Source organism: Equus przewalskii, chromosome 32 (assembly GCF_037783145.1).
Source record: "Equus przewalskii isolate Varuska chromosome 32, EquPr2, whole genome shotgun sequence".
Lineage (NCBI taxonomy): Eukaryota > Metazoa > Chordata > Mammalia > Perissodactyla > Equidae > Equus > Equus przewalskii.
In genome coordinates this window covers 943,374-966,502 of record NC_091862.1, presented here as the reverse complement: position 1 = coordinate 966,502, position 23,129 = coordinate 943,374, and the positions used below count along the sequence as shown (strand labels likewise).

The 23,129-nt window shown below is 42.3% G+C and overlaps 1 protein-coding gene across 15 annotated transcripts in view; it reads left to right on the top strand.

The window, feature by feature from the left end:
• Window positions 1-23,129, top strand: part of ERMARD (ER membrane associated RNA degradation) — a 27,353-nt gene extending 4,224 nt beyond the window's left edge. For 10 of the 15 annotated variants that reach the window (XM_070603035.1, XM_070603037.1, XM_008530425.2 and 7 more), the window contains 16 exons: window positions 952-1,091; window positions 2,008-2,109; window positions 2,406-2,495; window positions 4,763-4,860; window positions 5,322-5,458; window positions 6,606-6,720; window positions 7,461-7,563; window positions 10,517-10,546; window positions 12,404-12,472; window positions 13,708-13,881; window positions 16,015-16,098; window positions 17,724-17,800; window positions 18,400-18,552; window positions 18,951-19,169; window positions 20,144-20,257; window positions 21,549-23,129. In XM_070603035.1, coding sequence (XP_070459136.1) covers window positions 952-1,091; window positions 2,008-2,109; window positions 2,406-2,495; window positions 4,763-4,860; window positions 5,322-5,458; window positions 6,606-6,720; window positions 7,461-7,563; window positions 10,517-10,546; window positions 12,404-12,472; window positions 13,708-13,881; window positions 16,015-16,098; window positions 17,724-17,800; window positions 18,400-18,552; window positions 18,951-19,169; window positions 20,144-20,257; window positions 21,549-21,732 — 1,889 coding nt within the window. In that variant the 3' untranslated portion in view covers window positions 21,733-23,129. The remainder of the gene's footprint in view (window positions 1-951; window positions 1,092-2,007; window positions 2,110-2,405; window positions 2,496-4,762; window positions 4,861-5,321; window positions 5,459-6,605; window positions 6,721-7,460; window positions 7,564-10,516; window positions 10,547-12,403; window positions 12,473-13,707; window positions 13,882-16,014; window positions 16,099-17,723; window positions 17,801-18,399; window positions 18,553-18,950; window positions 19,170-20,143; window positions 20,258-21,548) is intronic. The other 5 variants (XM_070603042.1, XM_070603044.1, XM_070603045.1 and 2 more) reach the window with 1 other exon arrangement.

Genomic DNA, 23,129 nt, shown 5'->3' with positions numbered 1-23,129 from the left:
TTCTGCACATTCTTGGACATTTTTTGGAGCAGGGATTGGGGTTGGAAAATTTCATAATACTTATAAAAATTACAAACGAATGTGCTCTGGCCCAGCAATTCCATCCAGGAATTGGAGTCAGGCATATTTACAGGTATGAAAGTGGTGTCTGTGCAGGCTCCTCTTTGCAGCATTTTGAGGTAGCAAAAAAGAAGAAACACTGGAGACAGCCACATGTCAGGCAGTAGGGGATTGGTTAAGTTAGTTAGGAAAAATGCACGTAAGGGAATATTTGCAGTAGTGAGAAAGAACGAGGGGGCCCATCTTTTTGATTCAGAAATCTCTGTTAGCTATATGGCTATGTAAAAAAATAGGAGGAGCATGTATTTGTATTTGCTTGTGTAAGTATAAGTATTTCCAAGATTACCCAAGGAATTAGTAACAGTTCTGCTATAGGAAGGAGAATCGGGTGGCCAGGAGGGAGACTCACCTTTTAAATTTTTTCGTTGAGCACCGTGTGAATGTTCAGCTCCAAACTTATCAAAAAAATGAAAACAACAAAATATTCATCTTATAGATATGTTCTAAAATAATTTCATTGGGAATCTCACAGTCTAATAATGTTCAGTAAAAAGTAAAGTCAGGTTAAAATATAATATATATACAGTATGAACCTGATTTTGTATAAACCTATATGCAAGTAAAGAAATTGAAGGAAATGTTTTTTCTCTCGTTTGAACCTTTCTGTATTTTCCAGATTCTCTACTGACAGTATATTTTTCTTTTACAGTCAGATAAACACTATGTAACTTATTTCCAACAATATATGAGTATCTTTAGTGTAACTTCAACTATAAACTGGTTGTTGATTTTGTGGAAATTTCATAAAGCAATTTTCCTTTGATAATTTAGACATTTTTCATCACTTGGTATGGGTCTGTGGTACTAAAACTTGTTTTCTTGTCCTTGAAGCCCAGGGTCTGGATTACCGGGGAAGCGTGAGGCTGCTGGGCCCTGTGTGTGAGGCCGTCCACTTACATTTGTTATCTCTGACCAGGGGGCAGTTTGAAATTCGATATGCACCATGGCTCCAATGGACAAGTTTTCCAGAGGTTTGGCTTTTAAACAACCTTTAGAAAGAAAAGACTTTGCAAGTTCCACTTAGAGGCCCTTGTTACTTGCTAATTTTAAAGGGGTCTCCATCCTCAGGGCCTTCCAACTGTGAAGAAGGCTTAGGGTCGCAGGGCAACTTGGGACTGTTCTGCGGTCTCTGAAGCCTCAGCTGAGAGGCACATCCTTTGAACAGAAGAAGGTTTTGGATGCAGGATCAGAATGGAGGGCTGAGGAGCTAGCTTGGTGCATGGGCACTGTCCTGGGACAGAGAAAAATGGACTGCTCCAGAAAAAGGAAAGACCTTGTGGATGGATAGTAAGGCGTTCTTGAGACAGTGGGCCCAGAGACTGGAGATGAGGATGCTTGGTTTGGCGAGGGTGAATGGAAGGGAGGAGGGTAGTTTGGGACCATGCCCAAACCTTGTTTTGGTTGGTTTGTTGGTTGGTTCAAACCAACCATTTCACTTGTCCACAATAGGGCAGTAACTATAAGAGTCTGTTGTAAAATTCTTTGAATTTCCTAATGTAGAGCAGAAGGATCGTCGCTTCTCCCTTTGTAATAGCTCTCATGAGTGGCAGGGTGAGCTGCCTTATGTTTATTTTTAAGAACTAATCAAAACAGGAAATAAGATTTAGGTCAAAATATTTGACGTTTCAATTTACAGTTATGCCAGATTTACTGCTTTTAACAAACATTTAAATATAGAGAGAACTTTCAAAAAACTCCTCAGATATTAAAATATTTTCTTGATTCTTTTGATACTATGTTTATGTAGAAAATGTTTACCCATACCAAACAAGTCGTTAAAATACGTGAACTGAAATCTTTAGAGGTTTGAATTTCATTGATAGTATTGTTACTTTGAGAAATATTTCTCATTAAGTGCAAATTTAACATATGTCTTATTCTAAACAGTTATTTCCTGAAGTATTTGACGCTTTGGAAAGTCGTCAATCCCCTGCTATTTCTCTCGGCTTAATGAAGCTGACATTATGTCTGGAACGAACCTTGGGTGATGTAAGTATGAGAACTCTTTCATTGTTGGTCCATTAAAGTATCTAAATGAACGTTAAACCATTCTACAGTTGCACTCAAATTTCTTGATTTTGATTATTGTTTTCCTGTAAAAGAAAATCATTTGGCACAGATTTTAAATATTTTTCTTTTTGAATGATTATAAAATCGAAACATTGGTATCTTTAGTACTTTTCTTTCTTCTTTTGTCCAAAGAGTTGCTTTATGGGCGACTTTTTTCTTAACATCATTTGGCTCATTATAATGCAATCATTATACAGTTTTTGTTTGAATTTTAGGTATTTTTACTGATTGGGAAGGAATGCCCTTTTCTTTTAAGAGATCTGCTTGCATCTGAGGAGCTTGCGCAAGTCTTTGGGCAGTCTGTGGTAAGCTTGTTCACTAAAACTAATAGAGTAACACAACACAAAACAGTTAATGTTAGCTGTACTTTTACTTCTCAAAAACTGGTGCTACATTAGGAAAAAAATAATTATATCAGTGATTCAGGCTTATTTTCCATTACCACCTCCCCTTACAGAATTGCCACTCTTCCAGACAAAAGACACACCTCTCTCTTATCCTGAGTCTTAGTGTGCTGCAGTAACCTCTGATGTGATGACCTCTGGTGTGATGACCTCTGAAGTAATAGCCTCTGGTCTAATAGCCTCTGATGTGATGACTCTGATGTGATAACCTTTAGTGTGATGATGTCTGCTTTGAGGACCTCTGCCGTGAGGACCTCTGGTGTCAGGACTTCTGGTGTGATGACCTCTGGTATAATCGCCTCTGCTCTAATAACCTCTGATGCATTGACCTCTAGTGTGAGGACCTCTGGTGTGATGACCTCTGATGTGATAACGTCTGCTGTGAGGACCTCTGCCATGAGGACCTCTGGTGTAATAACCTCTGAGGCGCCAGTCAGATGAGCAGTTTGAAGTCTATTGCTTTCATTAATTATATGTTAATAATTATATCAGGGCTGGCCCCATGGCCTAGTGGTTAAGTTCATGCGTCCTGCTTTGGCAGCCCGGGGTTTTGCCAGTTTGGATCCTGGGCACGGACATGGCATCACTCATCAAGCCATACTGAGGCAGCGTCCCACATAGCACAACTAGAAGCACTCACAACTAGAAGATACAACTATGTAGTGGGGGGCTTTGGGGAGAAAAAGAAGAAGAAGAAGGAAAAAAAACGATTGACAACAGATGTTAGCTCAAGTGCCAATCTTTAAAAAAAAATAATTATAATACTAACTTATTTTAGAATAAAATTTTTACCCTTTAAAGAGGGATGTTACAGTTTTGCTCTAAAATATCAGTATTTTTAACACATAATATTTTTAACATTGCAAAGGGAAATTATGCCCTTTGTGACTGTTGAAGCTTATGGAGAAAAAAAATTTAGATGCCAGTTGAAAAACATGCAGAGCTATATGCTTTTTCAGAATCTTTGAGAGACCACGTGGTCAAGATTGTTTAAGACTAATGAATAACCTTTAGGCAACCGAATGAGGCAAGGTCGAAGTGAAAAAGAAAGCCAGGATAGTGTCATGCAGAAGGTGGAGCCTGCCACGCCAGGAAGTCATTTACAATAATTGTGTGATATATTATAGGCTAGACTCATAGGTATTGGATAAGGAATCTGTCTTCTGTAAAGCTTTCCCACTTTTCATGGTGGTTTCTTACCCCTTGTCAGCTTAAACATCATTTTCTTTGATGGAGAATATGGAATGAAGATAAAGCACAAACTTCTCATTGTTACATGGAATTCTTAACCACATTTGGTTGTTTTGATCTGTTGTTGTTACCTACCTGTGTGCTGTTAGCCTTTTGCTTCCCTGCAGCCACTTTTAGCCCCTAGATTGTTTTAGTAGTTCGTTGGCATATATATTTCTGATTGCCCAGATGCTATAAGCAATTAACTAAAAAGTAATATTAAATTCAAAATAAATAATATTAAATTATTAATATTAAAGTGTTAAAAATTAATATGGGAGCAAAGCCTTCCTGGAGTGGCATTGAAGAGCTGGTTGTTAGGTATTCTGAGATGGGGTGGAAATCCCTCTTTGTAACTTCCACTCTCGGGCTTTCCCTCCCTCTAAGTGATTCACAATGCCAGGGTCTCCTCTTCTCAGCAGCCATCGTTCAGGTGGATGAAGACAGCTTCCGTTCCTTTCCTGAGTCCTCTGGAGGCTCAGCTGTTCTTTGTCGTATGACAAGCTTTTAAGTTCTTTCAGTGTGAACATCTTGCGTTTTTTCTGAATCTCTTCTAAAGTCTGATGCTTCAAACCCAGAGGCAGCCCGTGGTCAAATCTCATCCACCTTGATAGCTTTGTGGCATCTGAGACCTCGGTCTCCCCTCCCCATGCCTGTATTTTTCTCGTCTGCACAGTGGGAGTCATAGTAGTACCTTCCTTGTAGGCTGTTCTGAGGATGAATGAGTAACACATACGTGCGAAGTGTGTCTGACATACCAAATGCTCAGTACTGTTGGTTTATTATGATTATCGTTATTATCACTATACTTGAGCCACGATATTGGTTCTCTTAGTTCTAAAGAAGAAAGGAGACATCATCCCAGTATTGTACTGGTGTATTTAGTAATTCAGGAATTATGTACCTACTCGATAATCTGCTGTCCTTACCCTGGTTAGGTGGACGTGCTGAAAGTCTTCATTGGCTCCCCATGTGGACTCAACCTGCGTAACATCTTGTGGCATGGATTTGCGTCACCTCATGAAGTTCCTCCAAAGTAAGTTGCTTGTGATGTAATTTCTTTCTTTTTTGATATACTTATGAGTTTATCTTGAATTTCACAGCAGGGAAAGATGAGTCTTGAGAAACGTGAGAGAGTTTTGAGGCAGGATTTTGAGGATTAAACTGAATATTAATAGCGGAATGGCTGAAGTGGTGACAGCTGTGATTTCACGGACTTACACCCTGAAGGCAATTCTGAGGTTAAACCTGATGGGAAGGACGACGTCACAGCTTCCTGCTGGGTAGGAGACCCTGAGGTTTCAGCCCACCAGTTTCTGAGATATCATTGTTCCTCCCAGCCATTGCACAGCTTAATTCCTACAGCTATGGGGAGCTTTCTGCAATTTAATGGTGTTCTACTTTCCTAATTTTCAACTTCTCTTTTTGAAGATAAAGCTTTTTCTCTGTATGACTGAGTTCATTTTTCTAACAGAGCTCTCTGGTATTTTCCCCTAGGTACTGTTCAATGATGATATTGTTGACGGCAGGATTGGGTCAACTACTGAAGACTTACCTTCAACAAGCTAAACTTACATTGACACATCGACCTTTCATAACTCTTACAAACTTAGAGGATCTGATTGTTTTCCCTGGCGAGTACAACATTTCACATTTTTCCTGAATATATCTTCGTAAAGAAATTTATAAAACCGTTAAGTAGCATCAAGATTTGAGCTCTGTAGGTGGAATGATTATTCTCCAACAGCAAGATGCCTTTGAAAGTTGCTTGAAGAACCTCTCAAACTTTGCCCATAAAACCTTACCTCTTCCCAGAGTGCCCCCCAGGCTGTCGTGGGACCCTTTGAGACTCAGGGCTACATGAATCAATGTTAGTGAGAGAATTAGTTTATCCTTCAGATGTGTTGACATTTTGTAATGTGTGTTCCCTTCTCTTTTTAGCTGTTGCGCCTTTGTACTCAAAGTCATCATACAAAAAGTGCCGATAGTATAGATGGTCTCCTATAACTTCTTTTTTTTTCCCTATGACAAAGCCACTTACCAAATTAATGGGGGCAGGGGACACAAAACTTTGAAAGAACAATTAAACTATGTGTTTGCTCCATGCCCATTCCTTTTCCACATTTGCAGGAGAGGTGTACATCAGTATTTGCTGGAGGGAACAGTACAGAATATCTTGGTCCTGGCAGTCTCAGCCTTTTGTACCATGGACACTTTTGGTAGTCTGGTGACTGCCAATAATGTATATATTTTTAAGACTTTGTTTTTTAGAGAAACTTTAAGTTTACAACAAGATTGAGAGGAAGGTACGAAGATTTCCCTATACTCTCTGCCCTGACACAGGCACAGCTCCTCCTTTATCAGCATCCCCCACCAGAGTGGTACATTTTTTACCAAGGATGAATCTAGATGGGCACATCCTAGTCACCCAAACTCTGTAGTTTACCATAGGGTTCACTCTTGGTTCCTATATCTTCTGAAAATATGTCTGTCTTTTCCTGGTCAGTGTGGTCAGCTGGTCAACCCTGAACTCCTTTACTCAAAGCTGTTGTAGCCTAAATTGGTGAAGGGATGCAGTACCCTTTTTCCAAGGGTACCTGTGGTCTCCTACAACTGTGGCTCTAGTTCACGTGGTCTTACTCTCAGACAGCGTGCACTGCCCCAGAGGCTACAGTTTGTCCAGCTGAGGAGGTCAGCTCATTGGCATCACTTCCTAAGTGCGTTCACATCTTTTTCAGTTGTCCAGTGTGGTTGTGCTTAAAAATGTTTGCTATTTTGCAGATGTTTCTCATGAGGTGCTTTCAGTATTAGAAGAAGTGATGAAGAAATCCACTTTCATATTAAAAATCATGTTGCCATATTGGGAAGTTGCATTAATCAAGTTCAAGTCACAGAGGTAACTGAAGGGTGGTGTTACAGAGTGGTTATTGGTAGTTGGGAGGCCAACCCTTACAATCCTCTAGCTCCCATGCTTTCTTGCTACTGGAGTGTAAGCAAATAGAAGTGGGGCTGACTCAAGAGTAGACCTGAGCATCAAGTATCTTCATATAATTAGTTAAAAGATAGCTTGTGATTGTGAGTTAAACATTATGTGTCATCCTTTGGGTACAGTTGATAGAGATAATTGTTTTTTAGAATCAACTTTTTAGTGTTTTTTTGGGTGCTTACTATGAGTGAAACATTGTGTCCAGAGTTAGAGACTCATGGAGCAAAGAGGAAGGAAGTTTGTCTTTGTGTTCCCTGGGGAGCAGAGCGTACACACATGGACATCAGGAGGTTAGTGGTCTTGGTTACTGTATCCTGATACCTTCATTTGTACCCCTTGAGAACCCTCTGAAGTCCTGGTATTTGAGTATTTTTTAGAAGTTATGAGTTAGGCAGATCTTTGATGACATTTTACTCCACCAAAGCTACTAAAAATGTTTCATCATGCACTAAAACACTGGAAAACAGTTTTAAAATCACTAGTCTAATGAGACTGATTCTGGCTTTGTTTCTCGTATTAATGAGTAACGTCACCCGTCCTTGCTTGAACACACATTGCTCATATCTGGAATACAGCCCCATTCTTGTGGTGTAGGTACCAGTGTTGCTTTTAAAACATGGAATTTTGCCTATTTTCCTTCAATTTCACAGGTTTGCTGACTGTGCCGTATTGTTACTGACACAACTGGAGACTGGCCTTAGGAAAGTTTTTGCCACGGTTAACAAATGTCCAAAAAGGCTTCTGACCGCTGAGGTATGCATGCTTTCATGATTGATGGTGATTGTTGTTGCTGCTGTGTTGACAGTTTTCTCTGAATAATTAAAATTTCTTAATATCTTATTTTTGTTTACCATTAAATAAATTTTTTAGCTAAGAACTTTCTTTGGAAGACTTGACTGTCATTTTTTGTGGATCCCTATTATAATGATTTTACATGATTTATATTTATTTTATTTATGATTTTTTTGATAGTTCTATAATATTTCCAAGTAGTCTTTTTAATCATAATGATGTTATAAAAGTAGTAACCACTTATTTTCTCTGTGTAGCCATAATTATTGGCAAACCATTGTAACCCCATGAGGTAGTCCATGGTCTACAGCATGCCCCTCTTTAAGAACACTGCTCCCTCTTGGCCAAAACTGCCAGGGAGACTTGGAGGTGTTTCTCGGTGGCCATGTGTCCACTTAACCATCAGAGAATCCGTTAGAGAGAGGAAAGGGAGAATACATATTATGGGATGAACAGCAGTGTCTGCTGCACCTTCTGTTCTTGATTCTTTCACTAGTTCAGCTTCTTCTTTTTGCCCCTATAAATAGACATTCCTCAAACTTCTGTTCTCAACTCTGCCCTCTCTTGACATTTGCTCCCTGGGAGATCTCACACAATCCCATGCCTTGAGCTGTTACCTCTAGGGGAACAGCAATTAGAAAATACTTTGAACCAGATGAAAATGAAAGCTCAACACATCAAAAGTTGTTGATGCAGCTAAAGCATTGCTAAGTGGCCAATTCATAGCATTGATTCCAGCGATCACCAAGGCATTGTCTCTCCCTTACAGTTCTTCCATCCTCCTGAGGTAGGTTTACACCTGCTTGCTGAATATCTTCATATGAGTTTTCCCCACCATCTCAAATTTACTTTATTTTGAAAAAGCATATTTTTTCTTCCACAAATTTGTTCTCTTGTATTCCTTATGATCCTTATCCTCTCCATCGCTCTGGCACCAGGCTTTAGCACCATCTTGTGCTTTCCCTGCACTTCATTCTCCTTGTCCAGTTGTTCTCCAGCTCTGCCCATCGATTCTGCCCCTGATTGACCTCATGCCCCTTCCTTTCAGTGCTAAGGCCTCACCTGGCTCCTCATCACACTCACCTGAGCTCATCTCCTCACCAGTGTTCATGATTCCCCTGCCACTAATTACTTGTAAACTAACAATCATTCTTATGTCTTTTATGGTCTCATCTGCTTAAAACCTTTCATGGCATCCCAGTGCCTGCCAATGAGGTTCACAGTTTTGTGTGGCGTGTAAGGATCTCAGTGAGTGACCTCAGCCTTTCTCCAGCTTTTTTCTGTCCGATTCCTCCAGTATAATTTAGGCTCCTCGCCAGCTCATGAACATGCATGTCTTTCTCATACTTTGCCCACTGTCCCCTCCTGACCACTTGAGGCCCCATAGTGACCTCCTAGAGCCTCGTCTGCTCGGATTTAACAGCCACTCCTCTCTGCATTCTGTCTCTGTTTCATCCTGAGGCAGTTCTGCTTTACCTTATATGCATTGTTGTAGAGGTCTCTGGTGCAGGTGCCTTGAGAGGGGGCCATTCACATTAGTTCGCCCTGGTGCTCACGCCCGGTGCCTTTGACAGAGGCTTCCCCTAGTCCAATGTTGTGGAGTGGAAGCATCAGTCTTCCAGCACAAAGAGCTAGAACCCCTGGCCTCACGGCTCTCACTTGAGTATACTTGAACCTGAGTTCATGGCAGCATGATCAGTCACGTATAACTATGTGGGATTAATAAATTTAATAACTCGCTTGTCATTTGACTGCACAAATAAATAGTGTGACTGTTTCCACAGAGGATATAATTTTATCAAAGAATATCTTAAATTTTAGCCAAGGCTTTTATGCAGAGTAAACATAACATCAATTTATTTATAAGGCAATACATATGTGAGAATCCTTTGTAAAACTATAGAGAGCTATGCATATGCTCTTATCATTTGCTGAATACTTATTATTGTGGGGTCTTTGAGATCAGTGGAAGAGAGGAAGATGAGTAAGACTTTGTGACTTTTAAGAAGCTTATGTATTAGGGGTGAGCAATAAGACATTTATACCAGTTCCATAAAAGAAGGTATAAATTAATGCATGTAGTTTATGAAGATAACTGGAAAGTTCAGCTTTTTTGAGGAAGTAGTGGGGATATTTAGCAGGCAGTTGGATATTTAGAGCTCAGGAAAAATTTTAGGGTCAGCGGTACAGATTCGGGAGCTAAAGATACAGACTTTGGCGTCATCTGCACAGTACTGAATGTTGAAGAACATTTGATAATGTTAAATCGAAAGTACATTAATAAGCGTTAATAAGTAAGACACATTTCTCAAGAGCTGGCTTCCACAAAATACTGATTTCATCACGCTGTGTGTAAAATCTTACTGACTTCCCCAGCAGCCTTTGAGATAGGCCTTACTCACGTCCCGTTTTGCAGAGAAACCTGAGTGTGTGGCGGTACCCAGGGTCTCACTTCTAGAAAGCGCTGAAGTTGGGATTAGAATGCCGGGGCAGCCTGGCCCCAGACCCTGTGTTTATAAACTCTGTGCTGAGTACACCAAGAAGCACGAAAACCAAAGGCTGTTTGTTGGAGAAAATACTCACTTGCACACAAATACCAGCCATCGTTAGAAGTACTCTGTGTGAGTAACGATTTGTGAAGTTTTGGGATCACAAATGTTAGAAGTATTTGAGCTCATGTGCTTGTGAGGACAGCGTTCTAACATGGCTCAGCTGCCAGGGTCACTGTATTTTCACGTCTCTTATGATGCATTTATGTTGTCAATGACATTCTTCCCAGTGTTTCTAGATAAAGATTTATTTTCAAAAGAAGGTTTCATATCTGTGGCCATGTACTAGAATTTTTTCCCACTTTGAATAATGTCGCTCTACTTGTATTTTGCTTTAATTATTTCTTTTCTTTCCTTTTCTGAAGTCAACAGCTCTTTATACCACCTTCGATGAAGTAAGTAAACTTATTAGATATCTTGAAACAAAAAAACCCATTGTGTTCTTTTGAAATACAAATTAGAGATCAGCTGTGAGTCGTGTGCTTACAGGAAGTGTTGATAGTTATATAAGCAAAAAAAAAGATTATTATGAAGTTAAAGATAGTTTTCAGGCTGTGCCCCAATATTATTAACCTAGTTTCTAAAGTTATAGAAAAGTCAGAGTTGGGAAATGCCAAGAGATACTAACATTATATGCTATAATTACTTAGGGACTTACATTTTAGATTTAAAGGTAACACTTTTTTTGCACGTGAAGTATACATTAGCTACTCTTGAGAGTATATATTATACACTGGTGCATTTAATCTGCAAGTTGGAGGTGTGATTCTGAAGGTGAAGATCTGAAATAGTAAAGGTTAATGTTGAAAAAACCTCTTACTGCTTGTAGAGTACAGAGGCTTTTGTGTGCGTGATCCTGGATAGTAGTTCTTACGTGTCCTAAGGTATGGCACCATGGGGTTAGCTGACAGGAGGAAAGAAAGGAAAAGTCCATGTGTACAGAGTTGGACATTCAGATCATTTTGCCTTTAAGACAACTATTAAATTCCAGAGTGAACAGTGGTGGGTAAATTAAAAAATGTATCTGTTTACCTGAAGAGTTTATTCCATTATGTAAATAATTTGCTATTGTTTAAATATATAATATATTTGATACTGTGAAGATTAAATTAGATAATGTAGTCAAATCTGTGTAGGATTAGGTCTATAGGACTGGTTTGGATGGTGGGTTCCAAAGTCCATGGTGAGTTAAGAAGCAATTAATAAAGTAACTGATATACACAAACACACATATATGTATAATTACACACATATAAACACACATATACATGTAAGTACACATAAACACAAACGCACATATATATAATTACACACACAAAGTACACATAAATGTACACATGCACACATGTACATACAAATATACATAAACACATACATATGAATACGTATACAGGTATACAGATACATGCAAACACACACACATGTATACATATAAAGACACATGAGCAAGCATACACACATAAACACATAAATGCACGTATGCATAAGTACATATACATAAATACATGTACATCCCTCTAAGTACACATCTACACACATACAGATACACATATATGTGCACGTAATACACGTAAGTGCACATAAACACATACATACACATTTGTTGTTAGTGCCATTGAGCTGATTTTGACTCCTAGCGTCCCCATGGACAGCAGAGTGGAACCCTGCCCGGTCTTTTTACACCATCCTCTCACCTTTTGACACCATATTAGACAATGCTTTGCTGCTGTTTGTGGGGTTGTCATGGCCAGTTTTCTTGCAAGTACTGTCCTCCTTCGTAGCCTGCCTCAGTCTGGAAGCTCTGCTGAAACCAGTCCACCATGGGTGACACTGCTGGTGTTTAAAATGTCAGTGGCATGGCTCTCAGCATCACAGCAACACGCAGTCACCACAGCATGACAGCCATCATGTTGAGTGGTGTCGTTCCCTGAACTGGGAAAGGAACCCGGGCCAGGGTGGTGAGAGGACAGATCTTTACTGCTAGATCACCAGCCCTGGCTCTGCGGACCCATATATACATATAAAGACACACACGCACACACAATTAAGAAGATATATCTACTTAAAGTCATTATACCGGTTCTGAGAACATTTCTTGAACTGCTGGTTGCTGTGTTTTTAAGACTGTCCTTATTTCATTCAGTTTGCTTGCAGCTTATCTATCTTACCAAAGGTACTGTACCCTTAGACTCTAAAGTTCTGTATGGTGTGTGTGTACCAGTTTACCAACTTATTTATTTTTGGTGTTTTAGATATTGGCAAAACACTTGAGTGATGGCAAAATCAATCAGCTTCCTCTTTTCCTTGGAGAGCCTGCAATGGTGAAGTATTCCATCTTTTCCACTGTCATATTCTTGTGTTTATGAATGTGATTAGCACTTCTCCAAAATGAAGTTAATTTTGGCTTGTGACACACTCAGAAGAAGTGCTTCTGAACCGTTCTCACGCATGTCCTGTGCAGCAGATGTTTGCTGAGCTCTCTCACCAGCTCAGTTTTGTGCTTCGTGCTCACTGTTTGGAGTCTCCTTTTTCTAAGGCCTGACGATGTGGCTGCCCTGTTCCTGAATGCTGTTGGATTTTTTGTTTTTAATATTGTGCCGGTAGAGGGACTCTTTGCTTTGTGAACTACAACTCAGATGTCAGATGTGACTAACAAGATTGTGTGTTGGATGAAAAGAGAAGTGTTAGTTGTTTAGAGCCATTTTGTATTACCCTCTTTTTGTGTTTTATGAGGATACTGTGGTGACTACTTTTGACTGTATAGAAGTTTTCTGTTTATTCTTTCTGTCTAGGAGTTAGCAACCTAGATTCTACTTCCTGTTGAGTGATACTAGTTAGATTCCGTACGTTCTTTGGGCGTTCATTTCTGCCATCACAAAGTTGGGGTGCTTGAACTGCCTTATCTGATACCCTTTTCTGTCTTGAATCTCTGTGACTCTTCTGTCCAAGACAGTTGCCTGGGTCAGCAGTTTCCTGGCCCTTTCCCTCTACCCTGTGGGGGAGGCCTTGGACTTGTGCTATTAAGAAAGAAGCTGCCATCATCACTGGGCCTCAATGATGAGGGGTGATCTGAGAGAGGGCATGTAAGAAAGGGGGAGGCATGGGCAGACAGGAAAACGAGGGCTGTGTTCATGCGGGAAGCCAGCAGTGGTTTCTTTCCTTGACTTCGGAAAGTGGCAGCTTCCGAATGTGGACCACTCAGTTCTCTTCCTTGGAGGTGGGTGGGAATGAGAGAGGGGCAGTCTTACTAAGCACTGGAGCCATCACGCAGTTCTGTCACCTCTAGTGGTTAATGCTAGTTTCTCCTGTCAGTCTTGATCCAGGCAGTGGGGTGCAGTTAGAGAGACAAGGGAACCCTTCCCAGGGAGGATCCCAGCCTGGCCCTGCACTGCTGTGGCCCTGATTAACTCAGTCTCCTTGAGGCTCAGTGTTCTTGTCTGTGTATGGATGCTCCTGCTCGTTAAGCCTGTCAGGCTTGGCCATCCTGGGCCTTGGCACTTTCCTTCCCTCTGCTGAGAATCCTGACAAAATATCTTCTCTGTTTATTTTCTGAAAGGAATTTCTCTGGGATTTCTTGAACCATCAGGAGGGTCCTCGTATAAGAGATCGTTTAAGCCACGGGGAAATCAACTTACCTGGATTTCCAAAGGAAATAACAGATCAACTGCTTGCATTTTCCGTTGTACTTCTACTGAGATTCGTTGATGAAGATCTGTTATCAGTGTTTAAGGTAATGTAAAAGGAGAAAACAGTTCACTAGATCCACTGTCATTCAGCTATGAAAGGACGTAGTTTATTTTTCAAATGTGGTTAACTCAATCTACTGTATTAATTTATCTGAGTTATAGTATACCCCCATCAGAACAAATAATTGTGACTTGATTACATGTATGCATGTATTCTCTTTAACAAATAAATCAGTGTTACTTAATCTAATCTAAAATAATTTAACCCATTTCTTTTTATTTTTTTTTAAGATTGGCATGTGAGCTAACATCTGTTGCCAGTCTTCTTTTTCTTCTTTTTCTTCTTCTTCTTCTCCTTCTTCTCCCCACAGCCCCACAGTACATAGTTATGTATTCTAGTTGTAGGTCCTTCTGGTTGTGCTCTGTGGGATGCCACCTCAGCATGGCTTGATGAGCAGTGCTAGGTCTGCGCCCAGGATCCAAACCGGCAAAACCCTGGGCCGCCGAAGCGAAGTGTGCGAACTTAACCACTTGGCCATGGGGCCAGCCCCTAACCTATTTCTTAAGAACACATTTACCTTTGTTTTTAACAGTGAAAGGATATTGCAAACCAAAACACAGTATAAGACAGGATTAACTAAATATATCAGAAATTTTTACAGATGTCTATTAAATTGGTAGAGTGGCAAATTTGCATCTATCAGTAAACTGTAATTTTATTATTTTAAAATAAATAATTTAGGTTAGAATATTTGTTATCGATATTTTAATCTTTTTTCAGATTATGCATGTAACACTTATTGTAAAACTTGTATAAAAGTTCAAACAAGATGGAAAAGTTAGTGTAGTGGGGCCAGCCCCGGGGCCTAGAGGTTAAGTTTGGCGTACTTTGCTTTGATAGCCTGGGTTCAGTTCCCGGGTGCAGACCTACACCACTCATCCACAGCCATGCTGTGGTGGTGACCCACCTATGAAATAGAGGAAGATTGGCACAGATGTTAGCTCAGGGAAACTTCCTTAGCAGAAAAAAAAAATGAATGTAGAAAGTGAAAGTCCTCAGAAATTTGGTTTAAAGTCTATAGGAATGAGGTTCTGATGGATTAATTTGGGGATAAGTGACATTTTTGGCTGCATGGAACATTACTCCCTCACACGGATATCTCCATTTCTTCAGGCCTCCCCTCCCTCAGACTCCCCGCCTGAGTGACAGCACCATCGTTCCACGTGGCTGCTCAGCCCAAAGGCCAGGGTCCTGTCTTTGCACTTCCACATTCCATGCTCAATCCTCTACCTTAAGAACATGTTCCAAATCTGATCTATTTCTCCCCACCACTCCCACACTGCACCCCCGCCCCCACCCAGCCACAGGCACCATCAGTAACCTTCATACGGTGTGTGTCTCGTTGCCCCACAAGGATGTCTACCCCGCAAGGGCGCACTTTTGTCTGCTTCGTGTATGTGGCCCAGACACGCCCTGCTGCGTGGTCGGCCTTCGTAGGTATTGGAGTGGGTGAGAGGTCAAGTGCGTTTCTTCCAGCAACATTTAGCTATTTTAGTTATTTGCTTTGTACTACTGAGAATACTAGGTAGGTACTGGTTCTATGTAGGAAAGCTATTGACTTTTGTATGTTAAATTTGTTGACTATCAACTCACTGACTTTTCTTTTTATTTCTAATAACTTTTAGTCAGCCAACTTGGATTTTCCTGTTATACAGTTATGTCAGCTGTAAATAATGTTATTTTTACTCTTGTTTCAGTGTTTATATGTTTAGCAATTTTTTATAGCTATCTAGTTCTCTTTTAGTTGTATTGATTTTTAATGGTTAAATTCCTGTTACATTCTGTTTTTTTAGGAGAATCTTTTAAATTTCAATTGTTTGGGATCTTTTAATTTTTTCCTACTTATTTATAGTTTTGTTGCATTGTGGACAGAGAGTGGACATGCCTTTCTAATTTATCGTTACTAATCGGCTTTGTTAAAACGCATTTTTTTGGTTGTGACTTGACTACTATGTCATACCTGTTTTAATGAAAAGTTGTGCTTTCTTATAGCTGAATTGAATTACGTGAATGAAAACAATGAGAAATCAGACTTATGTGAATTAAAATTCATCAGAAGAAAACTGGAAGCCTCACCAAAAGTTGCAGCAACTAATGTCTGTTTTTTCTAACCTAGGAGAAGACAGCAGTAAGATCCCTGACTAGTCTTGCAGAAGGCTACAGTGCTCGTTTCCATCCAGTGTCTTGGCTGAAAAAGCAGGTATGTGGCCCTTTGGGAGATGGGTGTGTGCGAGTCAGTTGTTGCAGAGGTGTTTGAAGGGTGTAGGCCCGCCTCGTCGAGCTGGACTTTGGGGTTAGCACATCTGGCTTTCAAACTATAGGGCATCATTTGGGTGTGTGGTCTTGCGTGGTCACTTGGGTGCATGGCCTTGTGTGGTCACTCGGGCACATGGCCTTCTCTGGTCACTCGGGTGCGTGGCCTTGGCCAAGTTGCCTGGTCTTTCTGGGCTTCAGGTTCCATGTCCAGCAGTTGAAGTAACGGTATTGCATGCTTCATCTGGTGTTTTTAGTACTAAGTGGGTGACTGTTGGAAAATGTTTAGCATAGTGCCCTAGTAGACTATTATTATTTTTGTCATAACCCAGAACTAGTAACAGTTTTTGCTGGTTACTTGTGAAGAATGTCAGTTTTTCTTTTACCAACTTTTGTTAACTTATAAATTCAAACAAACAAGCAAACAATAAATTTTAAAGCATTTCTGCCAGGAAGTTCCAGCTTGGAAATTAGCTTAGGTACTTTTTTCTACATGTGGTAGGATATGAAAGTGGTACAAGGGAGCAATAATGGGGTTGTCCCAAGAATACAACAATCACGACAGCTGCTAACTCAGAAATTCCTCAGTTAGAGTGCCCTCTCAAAGGAAGCTACTTATAGCACATGATGGGTTTGGGAGAGATTTGCAAAGGCATTGGAGAGAAACGGTGCCTGGAGAAGACCCAGTTCGAACGGTGATAGCTTAAGGAAAGTGGCTTCAGTTGGAAGGGGTTGTCAGCAGTAGACAGACCTGTTTATGGGTCAGAAATGTGGGTCCGGCTCCACTGGGCTGGTGTCCCATCTGAGAAGATGAGAAGCTGGTTCTGGGCACTTGGCTGGGGCTCTGGCCTGAGGTCTCACGTGGCCCCTGCAGCTGCAGCTCTGGCGTGATCGCTGGCTTCACCCAGGGTGGCGGTCTGCAGAACCTGGGGGGAGGTCCCTTGGTTTCTGACCTGGCTTCTGAAGTCGCACAGCCTCCTCATTGCCGCTCTGTTCTCCTGGTGACAGGCCACTCGCCAGAGCTAGTCCCGATTCACGGGAGGGGACATAGACCCCAGCTCCCAAAGGAGGGGCGCCAAGAGAGTTTGTGGATGTGTTTATAACTACCCCGGATATCAGCTACCTGTGAATGCCCCGTAGTCCCACTGGCCTTCCCTTATCTGATTATGTTGAATAACTGAGTTTTTTTTTTTTTTTTTTTTTTAAAGATTTTATTTTTTCCTTTTTCTCCCCAAAGCCCCCTGGTACATAGTTGTGTATTCTTCGTTGTGGGTTCTTCTAGTTGTGGCATGTGGGACACCGCCCCAGCGTGGTCCGACGAGCAGTGTCATGTCCGCGCCCAGGATTCGAACTGACGAAACACTGGGCCGCCTGCAGCGGAGCGCGCGAACTTAACCACTCGGCCATGGGGCCAGCCCCATTGAATAACTGAGTTTTGAAATGTCAGATCTGTAGCAATTTTACAAATACGTGTTTTCTAGAAAGTGGGGTGACATCTGTAACAATTTAAAAGCCTGTTTTCTAGAACGTTATTGTAAAATCTTTCACAGCAGTCGGACGCTCTCCTCTCAGGTGCTGGGCTGTGGGGCGAGCATTGGGCTATGGCCTCTGCTGCCTCTGCCCGGAGACGCTGAACGGGAAGCAGCCAGGTGAGTTCCCTCCTGGGGTCCCGAAGGCCTCACACTTGTCAGCGAATGTCAGCCTCCGAGTGATGTCTTCTTCAGCAGGGCCATCGGAAGACGGAGTGCTGGGGCAGGACTGCGAGGCCTTGGTGGCTGGTGTCGGTGGGAGATGGGAACCAAGAGTGGTGTAGTCTCCCGGCTCAGGGCCGGCCGTGTGTGGGGCTGCTTGCAGAGAGCAAGAATGCAGGAGTGGGGCAGGTGCTGTGGGAGGAGGATGGCATCCACTAGAAACATGGTGGACAATTGGGAGTCGGGGTCTGAGGCTTGGGGGGAGAAGTGAGAATAGAGATAGGAATTGGGGTCAGAACACAGTGCTCATCTCGCAGAAGTAACATGTGGCTGACTCACATGTCGTCTTTGTCAACAATGGGCATTGCTTTTAGCATATTGTATCATTCATTTTTACCACTGCCCTGATGGTGGGTTTTCATTTTATATTTGGGGAAAGTAAACTCAGATCACGTGCTTTGCTCAGTGACCCATTAAAATAAACATTATTTTGCACAAGCGCTAATGAAGGCATCTTCATTTGTGTCATATGTACTTAAATATTTTCTATTTTTCAGATTAGAAGGCAATTCTGAAACAAATGCCTGCAACTCTTTACTTATAAAAATCACCTGTGAGCTGTGTCACCACGTGCCTGAGGATCGTTGTGTTTTTGGTGACTTGGATGATCTTCCTACAGAGAAGCAAGTGTCAGGACATCCTGAGAATTGGTAAAACATTGATAAAGCACATTGTGATCACAAACTTAGCCCTCTTCTGTGCTTTACATTTTATAAGCTGAGTGGTAGCGTTAGAATCCCCCTATCCTTGTTCCCCTAGAGGAATCATTAGACAGGCTCCGATAATCTCTGTGGACGTGTCGGTCTGTCTGATGAAAGTCGTCCGCACGTGTTCCGTTCACCACAGTGAAGCATGTGCATGCATTTAACACCTGCTGTGGGTAACAGTCGTGCTAGCCGACTGGACGTGACCATCCCCACCAGAAGTTACAGACTGGTAGGTCCGGGCGGGGCAGTAATGGCAAAGAATCGGTCATGGTACACGCCCCATTGGAAGTCAAAGGATCAGAGGTGGAACGTGCCCCATTGAAGTCCTCTCTAACCCGCAGGTGGCCGCGGGTGCTCCATGAACTCTGCAGCATCCACATCCCGACCCTCTTCTGTCCCAGAACCGTGCTGGAAGTGCTCGCTGTGCTCCGGAACATCAGCACGTGCTGCTCCCGCGTGTCGGGCCAGGTCGTGGCCTCCATGGAGCTGAGACACCAGCAGTGGGTGGAGAAGAGGCTCCGTTCCCGGCAGAGGCAGAACTTCCTGCGCATGTTGAGTAGGTGTGTGGCTTGCCGTCCTGTTTCGGAGGAAGCTCTCTTGGGCAGGAGTTATCTTTTGGATGCTCTAATTCTTACTTTCAGAGAAATACTTTTTTTCAGAGAAAGTTATAGTACATCTTATTTTAAAACAATGTTTGTAATTTCAGCATATGAGAATGTGGGTTCTACCAACCCAAATGAATATTTTGATTTAAAATATAACAGCAGATTAACTCGAGGATGCCTGCACTGTGGTTTCTCCACTTTCACTGTATATTTTAGAATGTTCTACATCCTTAAGAAATAACCATTTTGGACCAATTCCTAGAAATTTGAGTTGAGTGGTATCTGTGTCTATAAGGCTTTTAATAGACATGCCTCAGTTGCTTCCAAAAGGTTATACCCAGTTTACACTCTTGCTGGTACTTTATAAGATGCTGCCCATTACATTATGTCCTTCCCAAAACGGTATAGATTTTAAAAAATCTGTACCTGTTGCACCAGAAAGTTAGTATCTTACTTTGATTGGAATTTCTTTGAGTCCTGGAGACATTGAACTCATTTTTGTGTTTAAGCCATCTGTATCTCTCTTCTTATGAGAGTCCTTTACTGGATATCAAATTGTAAGAAAGGTGTTGACAGATGGCAAAGAGTACAGGAACTGAGTGGAAGGCCTGGGCGCAGGGCTAGTGATGTCCTGGTGCTCCCAGAGAGCAGTGTCAGGACCGCTGCTGGCTCCCGTCAATCAAGACCTTGCCCCCTGAGAGTGAAGACGGAGGAAGGTGGGACTCAGCTGGCAGAGGACCGCTGGGCTTCAGCTCTTGTGGGCCCTCCTGGTGCAGCCTGCAGGGGCCACGCCATGGCGGTTAGAAAACAGCTGCCATAGACACAGAGCATTCTTTTAAGAAAAGGGTTGGTTATGTGAAATGTTTTTTCCTTATGAAAGTGAAAAATACTTAATTTGTCAAATTTTAACTTGTTTTATCTATTTTTAGCATTAAGCTTCTGTCTCCTGTGCTTTACCTGATTTTATTGCTGATTGCAGTGGAAATGGTCAACATTCATGAACTTCCAGGAAAAAATGCTCACGAATATCAGCAGTATCTTAAGTAAGTGTGTCATACTCACAAGAAACGAAACTGTGTTTGGTAATTTTAAATAATTTTCACTCCTTCTGGTTATTTTCTTTGATTTTCTAAAGCCCTTGGTCTGATGGGCTCTTCACGGTTCTTCTGCGTGGGTTTCAGTGCAAGTGTGTGAACCTTTAAAACCAACACTTGTGTGGGCACATTTCGAAAGATGAGATGTGACTTACGTGTGAGTGCTTTCGGAGCTCCTCACCCCATGTGATAATAACAACCTCCAGAGAGTCGTGTTGCTAATGCTTTGTGGGGAGCAGGCACCTCGATGCATGTTTAAAATGAACATGAAAGTATGACATTTTATGAAAGAAGCGTGGAGTCCAGGTGAGAGTGAGGGCAGCGGCTGTGCAAAATGTCAGCGGTTGGTGACTCTGGATCAGGGTTTCTCCGCCTCGACTCGGCTGGTGTTTTGAGCTGGCTCGTTTTCTGTGGGGGCTGTCCTGTGCACTGTAGGGTGTGGAGCAGCCGCCCACTCCGTGCCAGTGGCACCCCCAGCTGTGGCACCCAGAGGCAGTGTAGACACTGCCAAATAGCCCCTGGAGGGCAAAGTCACTCCCGATTGAGAACCACTCTCTAGATGAAGGATCTGTGGATTTGCATTGTTTTATTCTTGTAACTTCTCTCCGAGTTTGAAAATTTTCAAAATTAAAAGTCAGAGAGAATTTCAAACTACTTGGGAAACTTTGAGAACTTGGAAAATGGAAAAATGACAGTTATTCCCATCAGTCAGAGGTAACCCTGTGAACATGTTGTTGATAGATATCTTTACAGAAACCTTTCTAACAGCAGCAGCTGTCTGAGAGTGGACTGTGTCTGCTCCACAGTAGTGGACCATCCATCGTGGAGGCTGGAAGCTGGACGTCCAAGGACGGAAACAGGAGGCATGCTGCCACAGGGTCCTAGTGGGTGGAAGGCTTGCTCATTCATCATCGTGTTGATTGTGTGTTTATTCCATGTCAGTTTATTCCAGATGGCCTCTAAGATCCTTTCTGGAGTCAAGTTCCATCTAAAAATGTCGTGTCTGGATTAGAAAGAGTTGATTCCATCCACCTCTCCAATGACATTGACATTTCAGCATTTTCCTTTTTTATCTAATTTATATTCTCTTATTTCCATACTGGATGACTTTTTCTTGAATTTGCAGACAAAAATTAATTACAGTACTTTAATTGTAATTCCAAAATGAGAACACATTTAAGTGTGTGATTGCATTTTGTAATGAAATAGATGAAATGAACTTCTTTTCTTTCTTAAACAGGTTCTTAAAGTCGGTCTTACAGTACACTGAGAACCTGGTGGCTTACACTAGCCAAGAGAGGAACAAGTGGGCCGAAGCTGTCAGTCTTACGCACTCGGCTCTGCTGAAAATTTGGACTTTCAGTGAGAAGAAACAAATGTTAATACATTTAGCCAAGAAATCCACAAGCAAAGTAGTCTTATGAAAACACCTGTAAGTTAGGATGCTTTTGGTTACATCAGAAAACCCAACTTGAATAGCTTTGAACAGCATGTAAATTGAAAATCCAAAAGTAGGATGGATTCCAGGGCCTGTTTGATGAGGGTTCAAGGTCTGTTTCTCTGCAGATTTCTGATTTGCGCTTCCTGAGTTGGTGTGAACCTCAGGCTGGATTCCCTTGTGGTAACCAAATGGCTAAAGCAGTTTTGGTCCCCTCTCCCCATGACATACTGTCCAGAAGGGAGAGAGCTTCTTTTCACCAACTGTTACCCAGAAATGGGTAGCTTCACTCTTACTGGCCATATGCCTACTCTTGAAATGATGGCTGTGGTCAGGACCTTGCCCTGCACTCACTGTTCAGGCCAGTAGACGTCCACTCCTGGACCAGCCATCGGGGCATGGAGGGAGCGATTGACCAGTCCTGCCTCATCCCTGGAGCTGAGAATAAGGTCGAAACAATCCAGATCTCATGGGAGAGAACTGGGGATGAGCAGCTCCTGGAAGGTGTGGTGGGGAAGATCGTGGATGCTGGGCAGGAGGTCTTCCCATCAGCGTTTGTCTGGGAAGGCAGAAGCCCTGGCAAGTATCTGGATATGGCGGGTTTAGTACTGGATCTGGGGGAGCTGGAACAGTGAAGGTCAGGGATGCAGCCACTGCAGTTCAGCTTGACCAACCAAAGCAGCAATTCTCAAGAGTTCCCTGGGCAGCCACTGCAGTTCTCCAGGATGTCTGGGAAGCTCCCTCTGTCTTAGTTGGCGGCAGCAAAGCCGGTGGTTCTCAAGAAACCCCCGCGAGACTGTCGTGAACCCCAGTTTTGCATATGCATCGGGTGTGCCCATCCTCAGTGAATCATGGCCTCCCTTCATCCTCCGCCTTCTAGTCCTCACTCACAGCCCTGCAAGGAAGGACATCCTGCCACGTGTGCTTCTGGCTTCTCTGCTGTCAGAGATCAGTTTAGAGCAGACCTTCAGGAGGGGCAGTGCTGTGTGACAACAGACATTCCAGCACATTCCATCCATCCCTTTGTCAACTCTACACCTGCCACCCCCTTTTAAACCAAACTTCTGGGTAAAGACAGTAGAAACATCCTGCTCCTGCCTGATGTGATGCCACTTTGTCATACAATGGGAGACCCTGATCCCACGTGTCATCATTTCCACCTCTGGGAGACGATCTTCTGTCATATGGTCATAGCCTCCCCTGGATTTATAGGATTAACCAATGTTAACCTCCTGACGTTGGTGCTACAACCAGAAAGGGAAAAAAGAATTGACTAATACATACAATTACCAAACCAGTGAAAAAATATGTGGAGCTTCTGTGCACCTTGCTTTTGCACCTGTGAGCTGGCACTAGTTGGTACTAAAATTCCTTTTCCTACAA